Raw genomic sequence first — 23,911 nt, 5'->3', positions numbered from 1 at the left:
AGGTTTTTTTAAAGGCTGTCCTGTAGAGAAGGGATTAGATTTGTTCTGCTTCGCCTAAGAGGGTAGAACTGGAAACTCTGGGTAGGAATTGCAGAGATGGATTTAAACTTGCTCACAATGACAGCTGTCCCAAAGCCAAGAGAGGGGGCTGTTTTCATCTCAAGGTGATGGGCTCACCGTCCTTGGAGGTCTCCAAGCACAGGCTGTTTTTCTAGTAGAGATCTTTTCCTGTGTGAGTTAGCCTAGATGGCCACCGAGACCCTTTCTCATTCTCCATTTCTGGGCCTCTCCAGTCCTTGGCTCCTCTTGCCACCATCGCTACTCCTTCCCTCTGTCCCTTTACCTACAGAGACCCAATACTTTGTGGGTGTTCCTTTTACCTTTCTGATTTCTTCCTCTTTCTTGGTCTCCTTCCTGTAATCCAGATAATCTTTTCCTAATACTTTATAGCAGGTGATTTCTAAAGAATGACACCTAGGTGGGATAGTGATAGAGTACTAGAGTACTCTAAAAAAAAAACCAAACAAACGTGAGTTTAAATCCTACTACAGGTACTTACTAGCTCTGTGATTCTGAACTGAGAACCTGTGCCTGCCTCAGTTTCCTCATTTGTCAAACGTGGATAATAAGAGTACCTATCTCCTTCCATGGCTTCCACGTGATGATAAATGCTAGTTGTTGTCATTATTATTGTTATTATCCCCAAAGGTCGGCCTTTCACTGTTTTTTCTCAACTCTCTCCTTTGGCAAACCCATTCACTCGTAGAGCTTCAGATCCCACCTTGACATGCCCCCCCCCCCCCAACCTCATCTCTTGGGACTCCCTTGAAATTCACAACTTTGCCTGCCAACAGGTGAAGTCACACACCCTATATTTTATAATCTTGTCTTATTGCATATTCTAGGCACTAAGCTCAGTGTTGGAGAGAACACAATAGTGGTAATAGGAGTAGTTATATTAATAATAATCAATAATAGGGGCAGTTAGGTGGTTCGGTAGATAGAGTGCCAAGCTTGGAGATGGGAGATCCTGGGTTCAAATCTGACTTCAGATACTTCCTAGCTGTGTGACCCTGTACAAGTCACTTAATCCTCCATTACCTATCCCTTACTGCTCTTCTGCCTTGGAACTGTTAGTTGTAACAATTCTTTTTTTAAAACCCTTACCTTCCATCTTAGAATCAGTATTGTATATTGGTTCTAAGGCAGAAGAGTGGTAAGGACTAGGCAATAGGAGTTAAGTGACTTGCCCAGGGTCACCCAGCTGAGAAGTGTTAGAGGCTGGATGTGTAGTCAGGTCTTGTTGACTCCAGTGCTCTAACCACTGCATCCCCTGACTATACTCAGGGAATGGTAAAACATTCCACAAGTTTTTTTTTAAAAGAATTCCACAAATTCTTTTGGCACAGAAGAACAGAGATTTCGCCCTTGTCACTTTACAGAGTCTTCACCTGTTTCGGAGGGGCCGCTTCTAAAGCCATACTTGGATCATCCTCATCCTCATCCTCTTCGTCTTCAAGATCAGATTCGGCCATGGCCATAGGGACTGAGATTTCCACAGTGCCGCTGGTCACAAGATTCCCAGGGTCATCGACAGGGCAGCCGGCCAGCTCCAAGGCCAGCCCATTGGGAGCCGCCTTCTCTTTGATGCTCCCAGCGCTGGTGAGAGCCTGGGCAGCCATGTGGTTGAGGGTCCCTGAGTCCGAGAAGGCCATTTTCACCACGGCCTTCTGTTTTTCCTTTCTGGCCTTGGAAATCCAGAAACTTCTGCCCCCCAAATCCCGAATGGCCTGCACGATGAAATGCATGAACCTGTGAATCCTGGCCAAGGCTATTTGGAGGTTGTTTAGCTCTCCATCGTCATCCGAGGAGAGGTTGTCAGCACTGAAGGAATTCAGCAGCAAGGCAATGAACAGGTTAAGGACCTGGAAATGGGGAGAGAAGAGAGAAGCAGATGGGTCACCATTTTCCAAGTCAGCCATGGATTTGTAGGTCTGTAGAACACCTGCCTTGGCTCTCTAGTACCTTGGTGAGGACAGCTACAAGCTGAAGATGCCCTGAAATATAGCTAACATTTCTAGAGTGTTTATTGTGCCAAGTGCTTTCCAAATATCATCTTAGGCTGTCCTCACAACAATACCTGGAGGTGGGTGCTATGATTACCCCCATTTTATAGATGAGGAAACTAAAGGCAGAGAGGAGATAAATAACTTGCTAGGGTCACACAGCTAGTAAGTAACTGAGGCTGCATTTGAACTCAGGGTTTCCTGATTTCAAGACCATCACTTTATCCACTATGACTTCCTAGCTTCCACTTCATTTTAATGATACTCGGCTATACCAATGCAAGCTGAGTGTCTGGGCTGAGGGAGGTGTTGACTTCCCTGCCCTCTGTCTGGCCTGAATTACAGTAGAGGCGACCAGAGGACAGACAGCCCAGTTACCATATTGTGTAGCATAACTGGTTTGAGAATTTTATCGTTTTAATGATTCTGCTGAGCAGTGGAACCCTAGTCATCAGAGGTCTGAACTGAGAGCAAAGGAGGCAAGGGAGGCAATGTGGTGTGCTGAGGACAGCAGTATTCTGTAAAGTCTCCAGCCACTGGCTAGCTGTGTGACCCCTTAACTCTGTCTGCCTCAGTATCCTCAGCTATAAAATGGGGACAGTTATAGCACCTACCTCACAGAGTTGTTGTGAGGACCAAACGAGGTGATATTTGTAAAGCACTTGGCAAAACCTGAAAGATGAGATCTTAATTATTCTTCTTATTATAATCACCTCAGAAATATAGTTACTAGTATTGGACGCCACATTTCAGAGCTCGCAGGAAAATTGGCTTCCTTTGTGGAGAAGAAGGACACGGTCAATGTGAATGCATCTCTATGTAAGGAGGGCCTTGAAGAAGAGATGGCCAAGAAGGAACCATCAGGGGGGAGGAGAAGAACCATGGAAGGACAGCCTTCCCAAAGCCAAGAGGGAGAGAGTGTCAGGAAAGAAGTCTGACGTGTCTAAGGCAGTCACTGAAAGGTTTCAGAGGATGGAGACCCCCAAACAATCAGAGTGATGGATTTATTTTTGAGTCAGAGGAAGTGGCCCAGGTGCCCAGGACAGGTTCTTTATTCCTCTTGGGCAATGGCTTCCTCATCTCTAAAAGGGACAGAGGAACTGATTGGGATCTTGGATGTGAATATTTGGATGAAATCTAGAGAGGTGTTAGGACCCTTCTGACCCGATTTTGAAGCCCGGGAGGTATAGTCACCACCTCCAGTGGAGTCCCACCACTTACCACCAGGTTCCCCAGCACCATCACCATTAAGAAGACGATGAGACACAGAGGTATCTCAGACACTTTCATACAGTCCCACATGGTCTCAATCCATTCCCCACAGAGGATTCGGAATACGATGAGAAAGGAATGGAAGAAGTCACGCATATGCCAACGGGGCAGCTGATTGGTCTTTTTATCGAGGAGTTTCACATAGCTCTCTCCAAAGAGCTGCTTTCCAACCACGGCGAAGATGAAGACAATGATGGCCAAGATCAGGGTGAGGTTGCCCAAGGCTCCCACAGAGTTGCCGATGATCTTGATGAGATTATTCAGGGTTGGCCAGGACTTGGCCAGCTTGAAGACCCTCAGCTGAGGAAAAGCACAAAGGCAGGGGCATTACTTAGAGTGATCATCTGTGTCTTCACCATCCATTCAAAGGTCCAAGGAAGCAATTGCCCTAGAGAGAGAGTGAGCTAAGCAAGACTCGAACTTTGAGACCTGGGACCAAATCCCTACTTGGCTACTTATTTAGCTGCCATTAGCCTCTCTGTGTCTCAGTTTCTTCATTTTTCAAATGGAGGTAATGATAGCTGATCATAGATATATACAGGGCCCTTTGAAAGCCTTAATGTGGTTTATTAGTGTCAGTTTTGTTATTAATCAAACAAGCAATCAAATAAAATCAATCAGTAAAGGACAGTTATGGTGACTCAGTGGATTGAGAGGAGGTCCTGGGTGCAAATCTGACCTCAAACATTTCCTAGCTGGGTGATCCTAGGCAAGCCACTTAGCCCCTACTGCCTAGTATTTTATTATTCTTCTACTTTGGAACCAATACTTAGTATTGATCTAAGATAGCAGGTAAGGGTTTAAAAAAATCAGTGAGTAAACATTTATAAAATACCTACTATGTGCCAGGCACCATGCTAAGCAGAAGGGATAAAAAAAAAGGAGCAAAAAGCAGCCCCTGCCCTCAAGAAGCTCCCAGTCTAATGGGGAAGAGAATATGTAAAAAATAGACAAAACAAGCTACATACAGGATAAATAGGAAAGAATTAAAAGAAGGAAGACACTAGAATTAAGAGGGGGTGGGGGAAAGATTCCTATAGGAGAGTATTAGGCAGCTGAAATATGCTTTAAAAATACTTTCTGAGTATTGATTCTAAGACAGAAGGGCAAGAGCTAGGCAGTTTGGGTTAAGTGACTTGCCCAGGGTCACACAGCTAGAAAGTGTCTGAGGCAAAATTTGAACCCAGGACCTCCTGTCTCTAGGCCTGCTGCTCTAGACACTGAACTACCTAGCTGCCCTTATGCTTTTTAAAGTGTTTAGTCTTTGGGTCCCTGTCTTTCCAGTTAATTTCTTACTATTCCCTTTCACACACTCATTTCTATTTCCATCTGGCCAGCAGACAGCCTATTTTCTGCCTATGACATCCCACCTGTGCACCTTTGCCCACAGTGTCCTTTATATCCCAAAGGTAGCGCCTCCACCCTTCTGCCCCTTGGAATCCCAGGTGCTTTCCCGGCACAGCTCAGGTCCCGACTTCTCGTTCTTCCCAGCATTGGTCCTTGGTCTCCCTCTTAAAATTCCTTTGTCTACCTTTGCCTGTATATCGTGTCTGTATTGTATGCTCTTGCTGGGTAGAGGCACTTTGGGTTCTGCCTTTACATCCCCAGCGAGGACCAAGGTGCCTTGCTTGGAGAATTCCTTTAAGAAATGTTTGTAGATTGGAATTCAGTCAATTTTTAGAAAATGTGTCCAAGGGCAGGTAGAGGATCGAGTTCCTCTGACTTCGAAGTTTCGGGTTTGAATTTTATGCTAACAAGGACAGAGTCATGGGTTCCGGGCATTATGAGGGTCGGCTGACTACGCTGTTCTCAGCTCTCTCGTGAATACGTGCCTTGGGTCCAAGGTGGTTTGGGGGAGAAGGAAAGGGAGCTGGCTAGAGTTTGTAGATGAGTCAAAGCCAGCTCATCCCCGAGACTGGAGAAACAGTTCAGAATCTTGAGGCCTGGCTCTCTGGACAGCTACGGGCCATCGATGAAGGACGACAGAGGATCTTAGGTGCCTTTGAGCCTCAACCTCTCATTCTCATCAACATCTGTCTACAAAGCCTTCCCTGAGTACCGTGAGATACATAGACAAAAAGGGCCCAACACCGTTCCTCAGGGAAGGGAAGGGAGAAGAGCTCTCAGGGTGGTCCCAGAGGGGACCCCAGCTCCCTCGCATTCTACCCATAGGGCCGAGAATAGGCCAGCCACTTTCCCTCAGAAAGCCTCAATTTCTTCAATTGTAAACTAAGGGGCTTGGATAATGATGACCCTTGTGAGGCCTTCGAGCTCTAAAGGGATGATTCTAAGAAAATTAGACAGACAAATGCATCAGTTAGAGAGTAGAGCTGGATGGGGAGTGCATAAAGGCTCATCTGGATGGAATCAGTGGCTTGGCATGTCTGCTTCTATCCATCAGTGATGTGTTGGGCAAGGGAGGGAGCCATGGATCCATAATGGATTTCTTAGGCCTGGAGTTCTCTAATATTCCCCCAGGGTGATGGAGTAAGGACTCTAGTGGTAACAATAACAGGGATGACAATGATGGTGTTGGTGATGATGATAAAGATCAGAATAATAGACTTGTAGTTGTTCCCCAAACCATGCCACCTGTACACTGGTCGTCCACCTAGACTGTGCCGTTCCCTCTGGGCTCACACATAGGAGCTTTCAACTTATCTTGTCTGGAAACAGGACTCAATGTTACTTTCTGGCCATTTTCAAACTATATCACCACGAGCGCCATCCCTCTCTCCTAACTCACCGTCAAATGTTATCTTCCCCCATTAAAATGTAAGCATCTTGAAGGCAGGAAATGTTGTGTTTGCTTGTCATTAGTATGCCCAGTGCTTAGCACAGTCCCTGGAATTAGTGTTTAATAAATACTTTCATCCATCCATCTATCTGTCCGTCCATCCATCCATCCATCCGTCCGTCCGTCCGTCCGTCCATCCATCTACCCACCCATCCATCCATCCACCCACCCATCCATCCATCCACCCATCCATCCATCCATCCATCCATCCATCCATTCATAGTACTTTAAGGTTTGCAGGGCAGCTTACAAATATTTGAGCTTTACAACAACTTTAGGAGGTAAATATTAGTGAAATCATTACTCTTATTCTACAATTAGGGAACCTGAATCTCTGAGGAGTTTAAGTGGCTTGCCCAGGGTCACACAGCTAGTAAGCATCAGAGGTGGGATTCATACCCAGGTCTTCTTGACTTCTAGTTCAGAGTTCTTTTCACTGTCACAGTCTCTTGGTATCTGAATAGGCCCAGGAGCCCAAAGATCATTCAGGACCCCCTCAGCTATTCCCAGGATCCCTTGTCAAATATATCCTTTTGTTAGAGGTACAAAGGATTGATGCCACAGTCATGGCCCTCCCTGGGATCTGCCTTGCTCTAGGACCATTCTCTTTACTATGAGTTGGAGTCCCTTCTGAGTGTTTCCTTAGAATTGATACTAAGACAGAAGGAATCTCTGTAATAATCTACCTCACTGGGAGTCATTTAGCCTCTGCTTGAGAACCTACAAGACTTGAGGGAGCCCCTTCTCTCCCCAAGGCAGCCTGTCCCATTTCGGGCCAGTTCTCAAAAAGAGGAAGTTATTCTTGCTCTCAAACTTAAATGTGTGTCTTTATAACTCTTGGTATGTTCTCTGGGGTCAAGCATAACAAGGCAAATCCCTTCATCTTTTCTGTATCATGTCTGCCTCTTTGGGGAGGATAGTGAAGCCTTTGAACCCCTCTCAGAGCAACTGTTTTAAATATACAAAATAAAATACACGGGATTAGAAAAAACACTTATTTGGGGATAGTTCTCAAATATTAAAACAAAACCGAATTCATGGATCCTATGATAAGAACCCCTGATCTGGGGTGGGGAACAGCCAGATGGCTCAGTGGATAGAAAGCCAGGCCTGGAGATGGGAGGTCCCAGGTTCAAATCTGGCCTTAGACACCTCCTAGCTGTGTGATCCTGGGCAAGTCACTTAACCCTAACTGCTTAGTCCTTTAGTGCTCTTCTGCCTTGAAAATGGCTTTTGTATGAATTCTAAGATAGAAGGTGGGGGTTTAAAACCCTCCCTGATTGAGGTCTATGCCCTATTTGAAACAGTAGGAAACAGCTTCCCAAAGGGCCTTGTCCAAAGCTGGTGGCACAGGTGGGACACCAGATCCCAGGGTTCTTTTCGTCAGAGAATCCTGTTTGCCTTCTCCATCTCTTCCCATCCTGACTCCAGTCTTCCTTTCCCAGCTGATCAGAACTCACTGACTCATCCTGTGATCCAGCACATCGATCTCCTCACTGGTTCCCATCCCCATTCCATCTCCGTGTCCTGTCTGTCCTCCCCTCTGTCCTCTCTGCCTCCTGGGCTTCCTTCCAAGCCAGGTTCAGGTGCCGCCTCCTCCAGGAAGTTCTTTGTAATTCCCCTCTCCCTCTAGCTCACCTAGTTCACTTCCTCCTTTACTTTGTATTGCCTTTGCTGCCATTTTGAATCTATGTGTACATTGTACCTCTTAGGTCTCCCTGCTCTTTCCTAACTGCAGAGCAGACACAAATGCTTCCTTAGTTCTATGAGGGCTATTTAAATCAACTGTTGAGATGGAATTCTGTGGATATACTAGTCAGGTAGGTGGTTCAGTGAGGACAGTGTTGAGTCTAGAGGAGGAAAGACCCATGTTCAGACCTAACCTCAGCTGTGTGACCTTGGGCAAGTCATTTAAGCTCTGTCTGCCTCAGTTTTCTCAGTTATAAAGTGGAAATTATATTAAATGGGATCATATTTGTAAAGTCCTCAGTGCAGTGTGTAAAAGGGAATAAAGGATTCCCTTTTCATAAGTGTGAACTCAAAGAGAACCAAGAATTCCTTTTTATAATCCCCCCTGTGATCCTTTGAGTTCACACAGAATTTCTTTTTACAAGTGCCAGGCACATAGAAGGTGTAACTGTTAGCTATTATTGTTATGTCACCCTCTCTCTCTGTAGAGTGAAAGTTCCTTGAGGGCAGGGACAGTTTTGTGGGGTTTCCCCCCATGATTGCCCCGTAAATGGGCGTGTTCCATTGAGATAAGCTGGGTTCATTTCCCCAGTTCCCCAAGGAGGGGTAGAGACATTACCAGTCTGAAGGAGCGGAGCACCGACAAGCTTGCTCTCTGGGGCAGACCCAGCTCTACCAGGCTCAAGGTGACGATGACGCTGTCAAAGATATTCCAGCTCTTCTGGAAGTAGTAGTAGGGATGGAAGGCGATGATCTTGAACACCATTTCAGCCGTGAAAATAAATGTGAAGAACTATGGAGGGAGAAGAGATTTCAGCCAAGCTGGATCTGAAGTGATGTCCCCCCAGGACAGAAGACAGAGCAGAGACTCTCTTCTCCCCAGGGCCTTCCTGCTTACGCTCCCTCGTGGATACGAGCCGTCTATCACATTTAGAATCATCTCTGAGTTCAGTTCAATTAAAACCACAGAGAACTCAGAGGTCAAAGTAGAGATGCAGGGGATGTGGCAATGGTACCAATTATGTCTATGATGGAAGAAATGGAGCAAAAATGTGCCATTAAAAAGGTAAGGGAGGGGGCAGCTAGGTGGCTCAAGTGGATTGAGAGCCAGTCTCAGAGATGGAAGGTCCTGGGTTCAAATATGGCACTAACTGTGTGACCCTGGGCAAGTCACTTAACCCCCATTGCCTAGCTCATATTGCTCTTCTGCCTTATACCCAGTATTGGTTCTAAGATGGAAGTTAAGGATTTTTAAAAAAGCAAAATAAGAACAAGAGACAACAGATCATGACCAAAGGGGCTTGGTGATGCCCTCCAGTTAGAAATTATGGTCCGGTGACCCAAGAGGAATGGCTATCACTGAGAGGTTGCCATCTCCTTCATTGGAGGGAGTGGTGACATTACTGAAATCTCAGTCACTTAAAGTAAAATGATCTAAGGCAGGCAAAGGCATCTATTCTTTAGACTGGGATGAATCTGACAGATACATGGGAAGAAACCCTGTAGGGATCAACATAGCCACCAAGATAAGTTGGCACAGCTTTTCTCATCATTCTAAAATAAGAAATCTTGGAGTGAGACAGGGCTTTAAGAGGCCATCTAGCTTAGTTTTTTTTTTACCACCAGACTGGTCAAGTATTTTTATATTGATTATTTTACCTTAATATTGTACCCATATTGGTAAAGTATTATTACGCCCATATGTATTATGATACCAACACAAGGCAACTGGGACTTGTAGGGATTAGGTGACTCACCCAAGGACACATAGTTAATTTGTGGTGGAGAATGAAATCTAGAACCCAGCTCCCCTTCCTGCTTTCCAAGTAACATGCTATTGTCCATGTCTCCAGTTACATGATATTGTCACTTCCTGGTACAACCTGAATCTTGATAGTCCCTTTGTCTTCCTCCTCCCCATATCCTACCTTGCTCCTGTCCTTCTTCTAGATACCTCCACCTGCCTCCTAGCTAACCAAGAGCCTCCTCCAACCATCTGTCCCTGACATAACCTTTCCATCCCTTCTTTTGGATGAAGCTTAATATTGCTGCCCCAGAAATTAGTTAATAGAAAACATGATTTACTATATTGCCTGCTTGGAGCATGGAAGAAAAGGCTGCAGTCATATTATAGTGCTCCATGGACATGAAGAGCGTGTTGGTCACAATGCATAGGGTGACAATGAGCTCCGTGAAAGGGTCCATCACGATATATGCTACCAGAGTCTTGAACTTCACCCAGGGCTTGCAGCATTCCCAAATCAGGTACTTCTGAGCAAAGCGGATCCAGCAAGGATGACACCTCTGCTCAGATTCTTCAAGTTCTAAATAAGATAAAAATCACCAATTACATATCAAAAGAAAGAATTTCTACCAACCACAGAACAGGAAAGTAATTCAGAATCCAAGCTAGGAGGGACCTCATAGGGTTGCTATTTTTTAAAGAGCTCAAGGGATGGAAATTCCAAACATCTTTTTATCTCTTGGTCCCAGGGACCATGTCAATGGTCATGCCAGTGTTTAAGTAGTCCCTCTCTATGTTCATCTGAATTCTCTCTTGTTGTCCTGATGAAGACTGTTGGCTTTCTCAGGAGATGTGACACTGTGGGATAGGGTTGAATTATAAAAATGCTTCAAAGACTTGATCAAGTGGCTCCTAGTCTTCTTGTGTCCAGGACAATCCATCACAACTTTCAGCCTTATCTTGAAGTAAGCTGCATTGATTTTGCCTGGACCAGCTCTGGTTTCTCTATCTCCCTATTTTAGTGATGGCAAACCTTTTAGAGACCAAATGCTCAAATTGCAGCCCTCATGCCGCATGTGAGCCATCTCCTTACCCTAGATAGGGGAGGGAGGAAGCACTTTATTGGGCTACTGGGCAGAGGGGCAGGTGATGTCAAAAATGTCCTCAGGCATGGCGGAGAGGGGGAGGGAGGCAGCCCCCTCCAGCACAATGGTTGGGAATCTCTTTCTAATGGCATCTCCCAAACTCATTGACCCATCTCTCTAAACTTGCCCTGAATTTCCTCCTGTCGTATAGAAAGAAGGTAGAGTTAACACATGTAAAAACATGAATCTGGAAAGTTGGTTATTGGGAACTCCTCCTCTTCTCTGTGTCACTCATAGTTCTCTGAACAGACTTTGTTCATTTGTAAAAGGAGAGAAAAAGAAAAGGGAATGGGGAATTCCAGTCTAAGTGTTCTAATTTCTGAGTTCATACTTATTTCTATGGAGCAAACACTTACAAAAACCTAACTCTAACTAACCCTAAATGTTTATTGATTATTTTACAGGTGAGGAAACTGAGGCACACATAATTGAAGTGACTTATACAGTTGGTAAGTTTAAGAAGCAGGATCATGAACTCAAGACTTCTTGACTTCAAACCCATTACCCTATTATTACACCTCTTGATAAGGTTTAGATTGCAAGTTCTTAATCTCGAGGTCCATGAATGTGCCTTTTAAGATATTTTAATAGCTGTACTTCAATATAACTGGTTTTCTCTGTAATTTATATAATATATATGTGTGTATACACACACACACACACACACACACACACATATATATATATATATATATATATATATATATATATAATTTTATGCCTTTCAAACCACAATCCTGAGAATGGGTCTATACTGGTTCCACTACCCCTCAATAAGCATAGCAAATTTCTTCCCTATCCTTTTGCCTCCCATGCCCAAAGGGAGGAGGGTTAGGAAAGCCATCAGCCACACCAAGAGTTTCCCCAAGTTTATTTTAAAAATGTATTCCTTAACCTCCTGAAGAACTTCTCTAAAACATAAAGCCAAGCAGTTAGACATGATTTACTTTAGCACTTTCCCTCTACACAGAAATGTCCTTCATCTGTAGGTCTGTAGGTCACTATCCCATCATGAATTTGGTGGAAGAGCCAACTGCAGTGAATGCTCCACAAGGGATGTCTTNATATATATATATATATATATATGTATATATATATATAATTTTATGCCTTTCAAACCACAATCCTGAGAATGGGTCTATACTGGTTCCACTACCCCTCAATAAGCATAGCAAATTTCTTCCCTATCCTTTTGCCTCCCATGCCCAAAGGGAGGAGGGTTAGGAAAGCCATCAGCCACACCAAGAGTTTCCCCAAGTTTATTTTAAAAATGTATTCCTTAACCTCCTGAAGAACTTCTCTAAAACATAAAGCCAAGCAGTTAGACATGATTTACTTTAGCACTTTCCCTCTACACAGAAATGTCCTTCATCTGTAGGTCTGTAGGTCACTATCCCATCATGAATTTGGTGGAAGAGCCAACTGCAGTGAATGCTCCACAAGGGATGTCTTTTCACTACCCATTATCACAGCTCATGGGGGATTAGTCTCCTTCTTCCTTGGGGATGTTCCTCTTTCTGCCTTTGTGAGTGATTTCTTCCTATTGCCATTTTGAGACAGGTGCATCCGTCACTCCCTGACTGTTCTCAACCAACTGATTCAATCACCCCGAAGCAGTTTCCCAAGATAAATCCAAGGACCCGAATGGTCACAATTGACATTTATTAGTGCTTTACAATCCACAAGGCACTTCTTTACACACAAGGGAACCTCATGGGCAGGTGCTTGGAGGTAGGTGCTGTGGATATTCCCATTTGGCAGATGAGGAAACCAAGGATGTGATAGAAGAGAAGGGACATGCCCATGTTTTCACACAGCTAGCAAGGGTCAGAGGCGGGATTTGAACCCTTGAACTTTCTGCCTATGGGCCCAGATCTTTCTCTACCCAGCCGGGCTATGCTTTGTATGATCTCTCCTATCACTGATCTCCTCTGCCCTGGGTATCCTTTAATCTACAATGACAGCTAGCTTCACTCCTGAGGTCAGGTAGGAATCTAACAGTCATATTTAGGGGATTTGCTGCTTCTGCCAGGAACAATCTGGTTCAAATTAAACCTTTGGTAAGTAATATCTTATCAGGTATCAGAGATTTAGAACTAGAAGGGATCTCACTGAGTACACTCTCTTAGAGTTTAGCCCAGTGCCTGGCACATAGTAGGCATTTGATAAATGTTCATATTTAGTCATTGATTATTTTACAGATGAAGAAACAGAGTTGTGCATAAGTTAAGTGACTTGCCCAAGTAGTACATTTAAGAAACAAGATTTGAACCCAAGGCCAGTGCTGTGATCACACTTTTCTGGCTTTTGATAAGATCTAGATGGCAGATTCTTTACCTGGGGTCCATTAACTTGCCTTTAGAAACATTAAATTTTAGCTTTTTTCACTATAATTGATCTCTGTAGTTCTCTATATTTTATTTTATGTCTTTAAAATCATAGTTCTGGGAAGGGGTCCATAGGCTTCATCAGACTTCAGCCCAAGGGGGTCTGTGACACATAAGATTAAGTGCTCCTGCTCTATAGACATTACTAGGCCACCATGATGAATACACACATGCCAGTGAGGGCCTCATTCTGCAGTTAGGAGGACAACTTCGTTCTATATCCTCCCTATCTGACCAAAATCCACTTCAGTGGCACCACTTAAAGAGACCTGGGCATCCTTTTTGCTTACTTGCCGATGTGAGTCACACAAATGCCACTCTTCTGATGCCTCATTGTGGCACTCACTGGGGTGAGCCTGGGTTCTCCAAAGCAATACCAATAGAGAGCAAGCTGGGGCTAATGCTGATTTATTGAGGACTTCTAAAATCTGTTTTCTAGATTTCAAGGGTCTGATTTCTATTCCTATCACTGGCTATAGTCTTTTATTCTCTACTTAGAAGCCTCTCAGTTATCTAGTCCCAGTTTCCTCACCCTCTGGGTCCAGTTATCCAAGTGGCTCATCTCCTGATGCCTGCTTGAAGGATGCCGTCATACCTTCCAGCCATCCTTACATCTTTCTCTTTGTCTGCATATTAAGGCTAAAGGCCTGTCCTGTCAGAACAATCACTAGGAATTCTTATACTCAAGACATAAAAGCTCTACACTCATCATGCCTTTTGCCCAGAGCTAGAGACACAAATCCTGTCCTCAATTAGATTGAGGTTAGAAGTGACATGAGAAGGAGTCCAATTATTTTTGGTAACAGGCTGCTAAGTTCTACTGTTTCTTTGCTCCTGAAGGATTACAGGCATGGTTTGGTGCCTTTGGGCAAAGATCTAATGACCCTGCCCTAGTTATAGTTCTGCCTCCTTCTGGAACCTTAACTGTATTACTTCCAGATATAACTCTAGGCTTTTCCTTTGCTTTCGTTTTTGTATGTCCAGTGCTTAGTCTTTTTTAGGGGACTAGTCCCATGATTTCATTGGTATAGAGAACTCCCAGTGAGAAAATGCTCTCTATTACTGCAGCTTGGCCACTATTCTATATCTTAGATTCTCATGAGAGAGAGTAGTCTAGGGCCCTGATAGGTTGAAGAACAGCTGGTATGAGTCACACACAGGATGTCTTCCTATGTCTTCCTAATTTGAAGCTAACTTTCTATCCACTATGCCATACTGTCTTACTACTTAGCACACATAGTAGGTGCTTAGTACATGCTTGTTGAGTTGAATAAAATGGAATTCCCATTCCTCTTGTTCTATTCTTATTATCCAGGTCTGTATCTCTATAAAGTTAGTCATTCCTCTGATTCATGCTGACATATTACTCTACATGACATAACACAGGCCTTAGTCAAGTATTTATAATACACCAATGTGGGAGGTGGGGGTGACTGCTGATTAACTTCCATAAAGAAGTGAGATGCTCTTTTTGCAAACATTATGATGGTATATGTGGAAAATCTTAGAGATCCAATTAAAAAGTTAGTTGGAACTATTAATAACTTTAGTAAAGTAGCAGGATTTAAAACAAACCTACATAAATCATCAGCATTTTTATATATTACTAACAAAGTTCTGCAAGAAGAGATAGAAAGCAACACTTCATTAAAATAACCAGAGATAGAATAAGATATTTAGGAGAATACCTGCCAAAACAAATCCACAAACATAATTATGAAACTCTTTTTACACAAATAAAGTCAGACTTAAATAACTGGAAAAGTGTTAATGTTCATGGGTGGGCAGAGCCAATATAATTAAAATTACAATTCTACCTAAACTAATCTACTTATTTAATGTCATTCCAATTAAATTACTCTAAAATATTCTTATTGAGTTAGAAAAAATAATAACAAAATTAATTTGGAAGGACAAAAGATTAAGAATATCAAAGGAGTTAATGAAAAAAGATGTAAAAAAGGAGTTCTAGCAGAACCAAACTTTAAACTATTATAAAGCAATAACTATCAAAACAACCTATTCCTGATTAAGAAATAGAAAGGTAGACCAGTGAAACAGAACAGAACACAACAAATGGTAGTAAAAGATTATACTAATATTGTATTTGGCAAAAGTATAAATCCAAGTTTTTGGACTCACTATTTGGTAAAAGTTGCTGGGACAATTGGAAAGGAATTTGGCAGAAACTAGATACAGACTAATTTCTTATACCATCTCAAAGATCAAAACGGATAGATGTCCTAGACATAATAGATATTATATGCCAATTAGAAAAACAGGGAACATGTAGATTTATGAATAGAAGAGGAATTTATGAGTAAGCAAGGGATGGAGAACATTGTAAAATATAAAACACATCATGGTGAATGCATTAAATTAGAAAGTCTTTATACAAATAAAATGATTGTAGCAAATGTTTAGAAAGAAAGCAGAAAAAAAAGCTGTGAGACACAAGGTCACATTGGCATGATGAGGAAACCCTGGCTTTGAAAGACACTAACTGGTAGTGGTTCTTAGCAAGGACTGTAACAAAAACATCAAAGGGAATGTATTAAAATGAGACACTTTACCCTCGAGGACAGAAGTAATGATACTGACTACACTCACTGCCCTTTTCACTCGGAATGGTTCATTAAAATACTCTGCAGACAAGGTGTGGGCCGTCAGTGCATTCTTCTTCTTGGTCTCCTCAGAAGTCTGTGGACACACAAATGCACAGTTAGGAATGGATCATCAAATGGGACTCACCTGGCATCATTTCTGGTAGGGAAGGGTGATGGCTTGTCAACTGGAGGTGAGATGTAAATGGTGTGGGAAAGAAGAAGCTGTGGGCAGCAGAGTAGTGGCTTCTCTGAAGTTGTGGGGGATATCAGAGAACTTGTACTCTCTTCCTCTTTGGCTTCTCTCTCTCCTTGGACAGTTCTTCCTGGAACCTACATTTAAGGAGTGCACCTAGACCAGCACTCCATACTTCTTCCACCATGCCTCCCTTGCCAGGTGCCTTTGTTTCCCTACCCCCTCCCCTTTAAATCCTCCTTTTGTGTGTTATATTCCCCCCTTATAAGTAAGTTCCATGAGAGTAGTGGCTGTCTTGGCCCATAATAAGCACTTAATAAATGTTTGTTGAGTTGACCAAATTGGAGATCACCCAGTTTTGTTCCCATTGTAGAAAGTATTTCTGAAGTTGATGGGAATTTGGACTGGGTGATCCTTAAGATTCCTTCAAACTCCATGTTTCCATGTTTCTACTTTATTTTACAAATAAAAAAAATGCCCCAAAAGGGAAAGTGATTTCCTTAATGTCATGCAACTGGTTAGTGGTCAAGCAAGGATAAGAACCCAGGTGGCCTGACCCTTCTATTCCTAGTGCTCTTTCTATTTCTTCTTGACATGGTTTCTAGTGCTCACTATTCTGGTGGACCTAAGACAAGTGGATAGTCTGAGTAATTCACAAACTGGATGTTGAACTCTTGAGGAAATGTGAGTTGGAATTGTTACTAAGGACACAAGAGGGAGTGAGACTAGAACTGTGAGGGATCATGGAATGTGAAGCACAATCAAAGAAATTAGAGACGAAGGGCCAGAAATAAAGATGAAGGTAGGGGTAGAGACAGATTGGATAGCAGTCTTCGATGACAAAAAGGGTTTTCATGGGACAGAGCAATTTGGACTATTCTTCTTGACTCGAGAAGAGAGAATCAGAGCCAATGGATGGAAATCTCAGAGAAAAACTTAAATTTGATGGTGGGGAAAATTTCCTAACAATCCGAGTTACTCCAAGGTGGAATGGGCTATCTGAAGACATAGTGGGTCTCCCTGTCCTACACTTAACTTATTTAAGCAAAAGGAAGATTTCCATTTGTCAAAGACGCTGGCTAAGGCATTCCTACTAAGGGTAAGGAGAGACCCTATGGCCTCTGAAGTCTTATCCTTCTCAAAGAGTTAGATTCTTCCACTCTAAATACTAATTGGCTATCCTACTTACCATATCTATTTTTCCAGATGTTTCAGTAGCCCCTGAGGATGTGACATTCCCAGAAGTGAGGTCTCCACCAGGCAAAGAAGCTTTCCCATTGCATTCTCCAGGGTTGCTTGACTCTTTGGCATCCTGCCTGGCAATGGGTGTGAGAGATTGAGAGGAGAGGATCCCTTGGTTTTGCATACTCATACGTCGCCCCATGTGTGCCAAAAGCAAAGACCCTCGACGACTCCCATTCTCCCTGCCAGGGATCTTCTCATCATCAGTAAAGACAGAGTCTAGGCCGTCTTGACTCTTGAGTGTAAAGTTTCCATAGCTGTACCTTCTCTTGGCCGAGTTGCCACTGGGACCATAGTTAATGCTAAGGAAAGACTGGGCATCACCCCCAATGGAAAAAATAGAAAGCAATATTAGAAACAAATCTTATAGAATGATAAAACCATCCTTATTCCAGGTTGCCTCTTTCTCATTATTCTCTGGGAAAAGCTTTTGCCCCTGAGCATTACCCCTTCTCCTTGCCTCAAATTTAATCTGCCAAATAACTTCATTCTTTCATTTATTTTTGTTCCAAGTTATGTTCCAGGCTCCGATAACCCACAGGTCCAGCATTTCTGTGGGTGTGAGTAGTCCCCCTCACTTCCACATAACATCATGATTCCTTTACAACAGTGTGGCTACTTCTTGTCATCAAGATTATACTTCAATCCTAACTAGTTTGGAAGAACCTTGAAGGGTTAGAGCTCTACTTTAGTTCCATTCAAGTAAATAAACACTTATTAAGCACCTACTATATACAAGGTGAGATGCAGTGTAGTACTGGGAATAGAGAGTTAGTCTCAGAGTCAGGAAGATTCACATTTGAGTCCTTCTTCTGACTTCTGGCTATGTTATCTTGGGCAAGTCCCTTAACCTCTCAGTGCCTTAAGCAATTCTCTGAGGAAATAACCTTTTAGATAAGTTGCCAATATGCATCAGGGAAGGAAGTTTTCCCACAAGAAAAACAAACAGGAGTTGGCATTCTGCTGGGGCTGGCCTCAAGGAGCTTCCATACAAGAGCCTGGGCTCTTCTCCATGCCACAATGAGGCATCAGAAACTAGACACAGCTGAGAGGAACCAGAGGGGCCATCAAATCCAATCCTTTGATTCCTGGCAAAATTCTACAATGTATTATTAAGAAGATGGTTAGTAAACATGTAGAAAATGAAGCGCTGATCAAAGAGTCAACATAACTTCATCTACATGTCAGGCTAACCTCTTTTCCTCTTTAGAGTAGATTACTAGGAGGGGTGTGTTGGAGCAAGCTGAGAGCCGATAGTTAAATTTTCAGTGTGAGCATTTATACTTAGAAAATGCTACAGTGGTATCAGTTTGACTTACTGTTTTGTTGACGGTCTAAATTAAAAAAAAATGATAGGAAAAAGGTTAACAATTCAGATTAAAGTATGTACTGTGCATTTTCCCCCAAGAGAACTGGTTGTTAAATATTTACCAATATACTCTTGATGCTATATTAGAGGAATGCTCTGATTATAATTTACCTAGATTTTAACAAAATATTTAACAGAATTGTACAGGTGAGAAAAACCAAAGGGTACGGACACAATAGAACACCATTAATGATTAAAAGTTGAGGTAACTGATGGAATAATGATAATAATAATGATGGATACAATTTATATAGCACTTGAAGCCTTGCAAAATGTTTATATATGTATTCTCATTTGATCTTCATATCGATCCTGGAAAGTAGGCTCTATTATGATCCCCATTTTACCCAGAAAGAAACTAAGACTGAAAGACATTAAATGACTTATCTAGGGTCACATAGCTAGCTAGTAAGTATCAGAAGTGGGATTGAAAATAAGATTTCATGACTCTAATTCTCTATCCCAGGGTTCTTAATTTTTGTGTGTGTCCTGGACCCATTATAGCTCTGAGGAAGACTATGAACCCTTTCTCAGAATAATGATTTTAAATAATTGAAGAAAATGCTAAATTTCAGTTAGAGATGAGCAAAAATAGAAAGGTGATTTTCTCCCATTCAAGTTCAAGGACCTTCCAGAAATCTAGCCATGGAATCCAAGTTCAGAAATCCTTTTTCAGGGGACAGAACCAATATGGCATGATAAAATTAGCATCCTTGCCAAGCTTTTCCAGCAAATTCCTCTAAACAACTTAAAGAATGTGCCAAACCAAAATCTGAGAGGGAAAGTCAACAAAAAGTCACAGTGAATCATTTTTTCCAACCCTTATCAGCTTAGGAAGACAGAAAAAGGTCTAAAGACATTGGGATGGGGACTGGTTGGGAAACATGAAAGAAGTGGCACTATACTGACTGTGGGCTGTGGTAGCTCCAGTGGGCACTGGGAGCAGTCAAGCACCCAGGGTCAGTAAAGGGACTAAACACCTGATAAGAAGGGGATCCCAGGGACACCTATAATGCCCCTGTGAGAAGGAAAAGGTTCTGTATGGTAGCATTATCCAGTTCTAGATTGAGGTTCCAGGATAGAAAGGAATGTCCCTGCCATGAAGGAGCAAGAGGGTCCTACCTATGAAAGGATCAGAGAAGCATAAAAGATTGAGGTTCCAGGAAGAGAGGGAAGAAGGAAAGAAGGAAGGAAGGAAGGAAGAGAGGGAGGTTCCAGGATAGAAAGGAGTGTCCCTGCCATGAAGGAGCAAGAGGGTCCTACCTATGAAAGGATCAGAGAAGCATAAAAGATCAATTCAGTAACCAGCTGATTCAAGAGAATGATAAAGAATGCTACTCACTTTCTGAAAAATGACAGGTTAATATACAAAGTGAGACAACTTTTTCGATTTGGCCAATATGAGAATATATTTTGCTTCCCTATGCTTATTTGTTACAATGGCTTTCTTCCTTTTTTTTTTTTTTTTGTAGTGGAAAGGGGGCAAAGTAGGAAGGAGAAAAAAATAAAGGCTTGATAATTGAAAAAATTGTCTTAAAAATAAAAAAAAAATAAAATAATAGATTTGATGAACTGTAAAATTATATTATCATGAAATTGGAAACAGATTTGGAAGTAAAACAGACAAAAATTATATATATATATGAAGAACAAATAAGAGAAATAACATTTATCAGTCTAAGAATTATTATTTTCCCTGAAAACTGTGAAGAATCTGAACTTTAGATTTCAGTATTATGAAAGAAATCTCCCCCCCCCCCCCGCCATATGAAGAGATTACCAAAAGGAGGAATTCTCAGAGTGCCAAAAGATATGAACCCCAGATTCAAATCACTGGGATATATCATTAAGCCTCAATAATATAACAAAAAGGAAATAAACCTAACATCCAAAATAAAAGGTATTACATATAAAATGGTGATTTGAATTTCACGAGATTAAAAAAACCAGGAATTTGAACATTATATATAGAAATATAAAGGAGGGAAGGGAATTCCAAGTGATATCATCACTAGAAAGAATCACAATGATGAAGTATTCATGTACTATTGGGTGTTAACATCTTCATCCATCTCTTTATACTGTGAATACCTTTTTCTTACAGGATCAGAAGGGGCAAAGCCATTGGCTGGGCTGAAAATTGACCAGACCCCTGAGGGTCCTTAGAAGGCTGAGTTGCTGGCTCTGAATGCAGTTCTGGCAGGAACCTATAATCCAGGAGATACCCAGATTCTACTGGAGGGAGGATCATTTATCTTCCCTCTTCTGCTACCCCTTATTTCTTAGCAGTCTGACTTCCTCAGAAGGAGATAACCTATTTAGGAATTGAAGAGGAAGTCTGAGGTAGTTCTGGGCCACCTAGGAAGGAACAGAAGCGTTCTCTTCAGGCAGACACAGGAAACAAAAAGAAATCTTAAAGGAGTATCACCTCTGGCTTGTTATGAACTCCAGAAACAGCTTGGCTCTGGCTCTTAAGAATCTAGATGTGAAGAAGACCAGATCCTGGGAGTCCCACTGAGTCACTGGGCAGAGAAACTATGTTCAAGAGGGTTCTTTATGAAGGCCACCCAAAGAAAGGAAGGACACCACCGTGCCGTAGTACCACAGTGGTGAGCCTCCTTGGTCCTAACACATCCATCGTATGGGTTTGCCTCACCATCACTTCCTTTAAGTGTCGCCCACTGTCCCCATGGAAACCACCTGCCGCTGTGGGGGAGAACATCCAAGGTTTATGGGAGAGATGTTTAGTAGCTACTGTTCTTGCTGTTTCATCTTAGTAAGTATTTTGCTAAGATCTAATTATGTGGGAAACACTCTGGTAGAGGATTGGGAGCTGTAATTTTTATGAACGGATGCCCACCCGGAGTCACCCAGACCCTGAGCGGAGGAGCTGCCCCCTAGTAATCCAAGGTATGAGTAGGGATGTACATGGAGGGAAGATGAGAAATAGGGACCCCTCAAATTAGCCTCCCAGCATTCTTTTTAAAGACAAAAGACTGATGTAAAACAATCTAGAGAACTTTGAACAATTCATGGACAAAAGAGCCTAACACTAAGCCTTTGACTCAAAACCAAGAGAAGCCTCCAAATAAACTGGGTCATAAAGCTAAATGCCTTAATTAGCACGTTCTTTACAATGGTGACTAACTAATTGCTATGTTAGGACAATTAGCACAGGGGGATTAAACAAAACAAAACTTTAGTATTGTTTTGGCAAACTACTGAATGACATGATTAGGCTCAGAAAAAAAAAGGGAGAGGATGATTACAAATGGATTTATTATGGTCATTAGACTGGAAAAGAGTAAGAAAAGAGAAGGCAGAGAGGTGAATGGGTGGGAGGGCCTGACCTATGATTTCACTGGAATAAGGAGATTGTCTCTACTCATGCCAGTTGTCAGCTTTCTGGAATTTATGGTCTTAGAACTCTCAGAAGTCAAGTGACTTTCCTAGGGACACAGAACCAGCATATATCAAAAATGGAACCTGAAAGCAGGTCTCAGACTGAAGGCCAATTCTTATCCACTATTCCATGATGCCTCTCTATCAAATAAAATCTCCTAAAAACAAAGTCAGGAGAGTCATTTTCTTAAACTTATAGAGATATCTATTTATCCATAGAGATAAGAGTTGCTTAGTGGGGAGAGAGGCGTATATGCTTTTGAGTGTGTTAAATTTGGTAAATGACTAGTATTGGTGAAATAAGAAATAATGCATTTTTGCCTGGCACAATGAATAGTTTAATTTAAAATAGTAAAGGACAGAAAATGGAACAATTATAAAACTTGACCATAAATAGATTGAATTCTAGAAAAGAATTATTGAAAGAATAAGGGTTATTGGATGGATTAAAGATAATCTGAGATTATATTGCTTACACATCTCCTATTGAAGGGTGTGTGTAAATTTAAGATAATGGATGGACTAAAGCTTCCCAAGCTTCAAGTAATCACAAAGATCTTGAGATCTAGTGATATGATTTAACAAAGTCAAATTGAATTTGGAAAGCTTTAAGAGAGCTACACGAGGGAATTATAATGAAAGGTACCATTAATATCTAGTAACCTAGCGGCAAAGTACTAAGTGTATATAATGGGACACTTAAATTACTTTCAAAAATAGTTGAAGGGAAAGTCAATAATAAAGGGAGATTTCAATACCCCAGTATTGGAATACAATAAATTAAACAAAATGAAATTGTGTATTAACGTGGTATAGAAAAATATTTAATAAACTTATGAAGGGAGGCATAAAGAAAAATAATGAAAGATACATTCTCTTCCAGATATACATTTGAATCATACAGATAAATGGGAATACTCATAAAAATGATCATGTATTAGAAAACAAAGGAAAAATAATTTGTCACATGTATATTCCCCAAACGGTGAAAGATGAAATTCTATCTCACTTCTTATATATAGTACTGATCCTCAACATTGTCAGAAAAAGAAAACTATGGGTCAATATCATCAATGAACATCACTACAGAACTATTCAATTAAATACTAACAAGTAGAATATAGCAGTATATTAGAGAATCTTTCATTATTATCAAGTAGGGTCATTGCGATCAACTAGGAACACAGAAATGGTTCAGTACCGGGAAAATGATCAGGATAAAAAATTATATTGATTAAAAAAACCATAAAACTTTAAGGATTGTGTCAATAACAGGCAAAGAAATACTGATAAAATAGCATATCTATTAATTTTTAAAAAATATTTAAGAAGTATAGGAATGGAAGGATTTGCCTTTATCATGGAATTCTCCCATAACACCTCCCCACCCCCTAGCATTTTTCAAGACTTGCCATTATAGATCATGGAAAATTTTAGAGGTTTTCTCACTAAAAAGAAGAGCTTGTCATTCAGACTATTCCACACTCATATGGAGACACAAACTATAGCAAAAAGATAAGAAAAAAAGTTAAAAGAAATGAGAATAGAAGCTAACAGAGGGGTGCAAATCTCTGTTTACAGACCATATGTTTAGAACCAAAAACATTTACCAAAATAATATATAGTTTCCACATTAGAGCAGGATATACTATGAATCTGAATCTGAAGAAGAAAAGGAGGAGAAGAAAAAGAAAGATAGACAGACAGAGAGATAGACAAACAGACAGGAAGACAGACAGGCAGGAAAACAGGCAGGCAGGCAGATAGAGATATAGATAGAGAGATAGATGGATAGATAGATAGATAGATAGATAGATAGATAGATAGATAGATAGACAGGCAGATGGATGGATGGACAGACAGATAGATAGACAGATAGGCAGATAGGCAGACAGGCAGACAGACAGATAGAGAGATAGACAGACAGGAAGTCAGACAGACAGATAGACAGACAGATAGATAGATAGATAGATAGATAGATAGATAGATAGATAGATAG

General features: G+C 41.6%; 2 protein-coding genes across 2 annotated transcripts in view; both read right to left on the bottom strand.

Moving 5' to 3' along the window:
* LOC123231128 (sodium channel protein type 10 subunit alpha-like) overlaps positions 1-17,445 on the bottom strand; it is a 51,163-nt gene extending 33,718 nt beyond the window's left edge. Inside the window, exons 1-6 of the mRNA XM_044657400.1 lie at positions 17,089-17,445; positions 15,674-15,800; positions 9,910-10,148; positions 8,444-8,617; positions 3,288-3,638; positions 1,452-1,925 (exon numbers count right to left, since the gene is read on the bottom strand). Coding sequence (XP_044513335.1) covers positions 1,452-1,925; positions 3,288-3,638; positions 8,444-8,617; positions 9,910-10,148; positions 15,674-15,800; positions 17,089-17,283 — 1,560 coding nt within the window. The 5' untranslated portion in view covers positions 17,284-17,445. The remainder of the gene's footprint in view (positions 1-1,451; positions 1,926-3,287; positions 3,639-8,443; positions 8,618-9,909; positions 10,149-15,673; positions 15,801-17,088) is intronic.
* Positions 1-23,911, bottom strand: part of LOC123246716 (sodium channel protein type 5 subunit alpha-like) — a 263,117-nt gene that overhangs the window by 208,086 nt on the left and 31,120 nt on the right. The gene's annotated exons all lie outside the window — the stretch shown is intronic.

The sequence above is a fragment of the Gracilinanus agilis genome, chromosome 1 (genome assembly GCF_016433145.1).
Source record: "Gracilinanus agilis isolate LMUSP501 chromosome 1, AgileGrace, whole genome shotgun sequence".
In the NCBI taxonomy this organism is placed as follows: Eukaryota; Metazoa; Chordata; class Mammalia; order Didelphimorphia; family Didelphidae; genus Gracilinanus; species Gracilinanus agilis.
The sequence above is the reverse complement of the archived record's forward strand: the minus strand, read 5'-3'. Positions and strand labels throughout refer to the sequence as shown.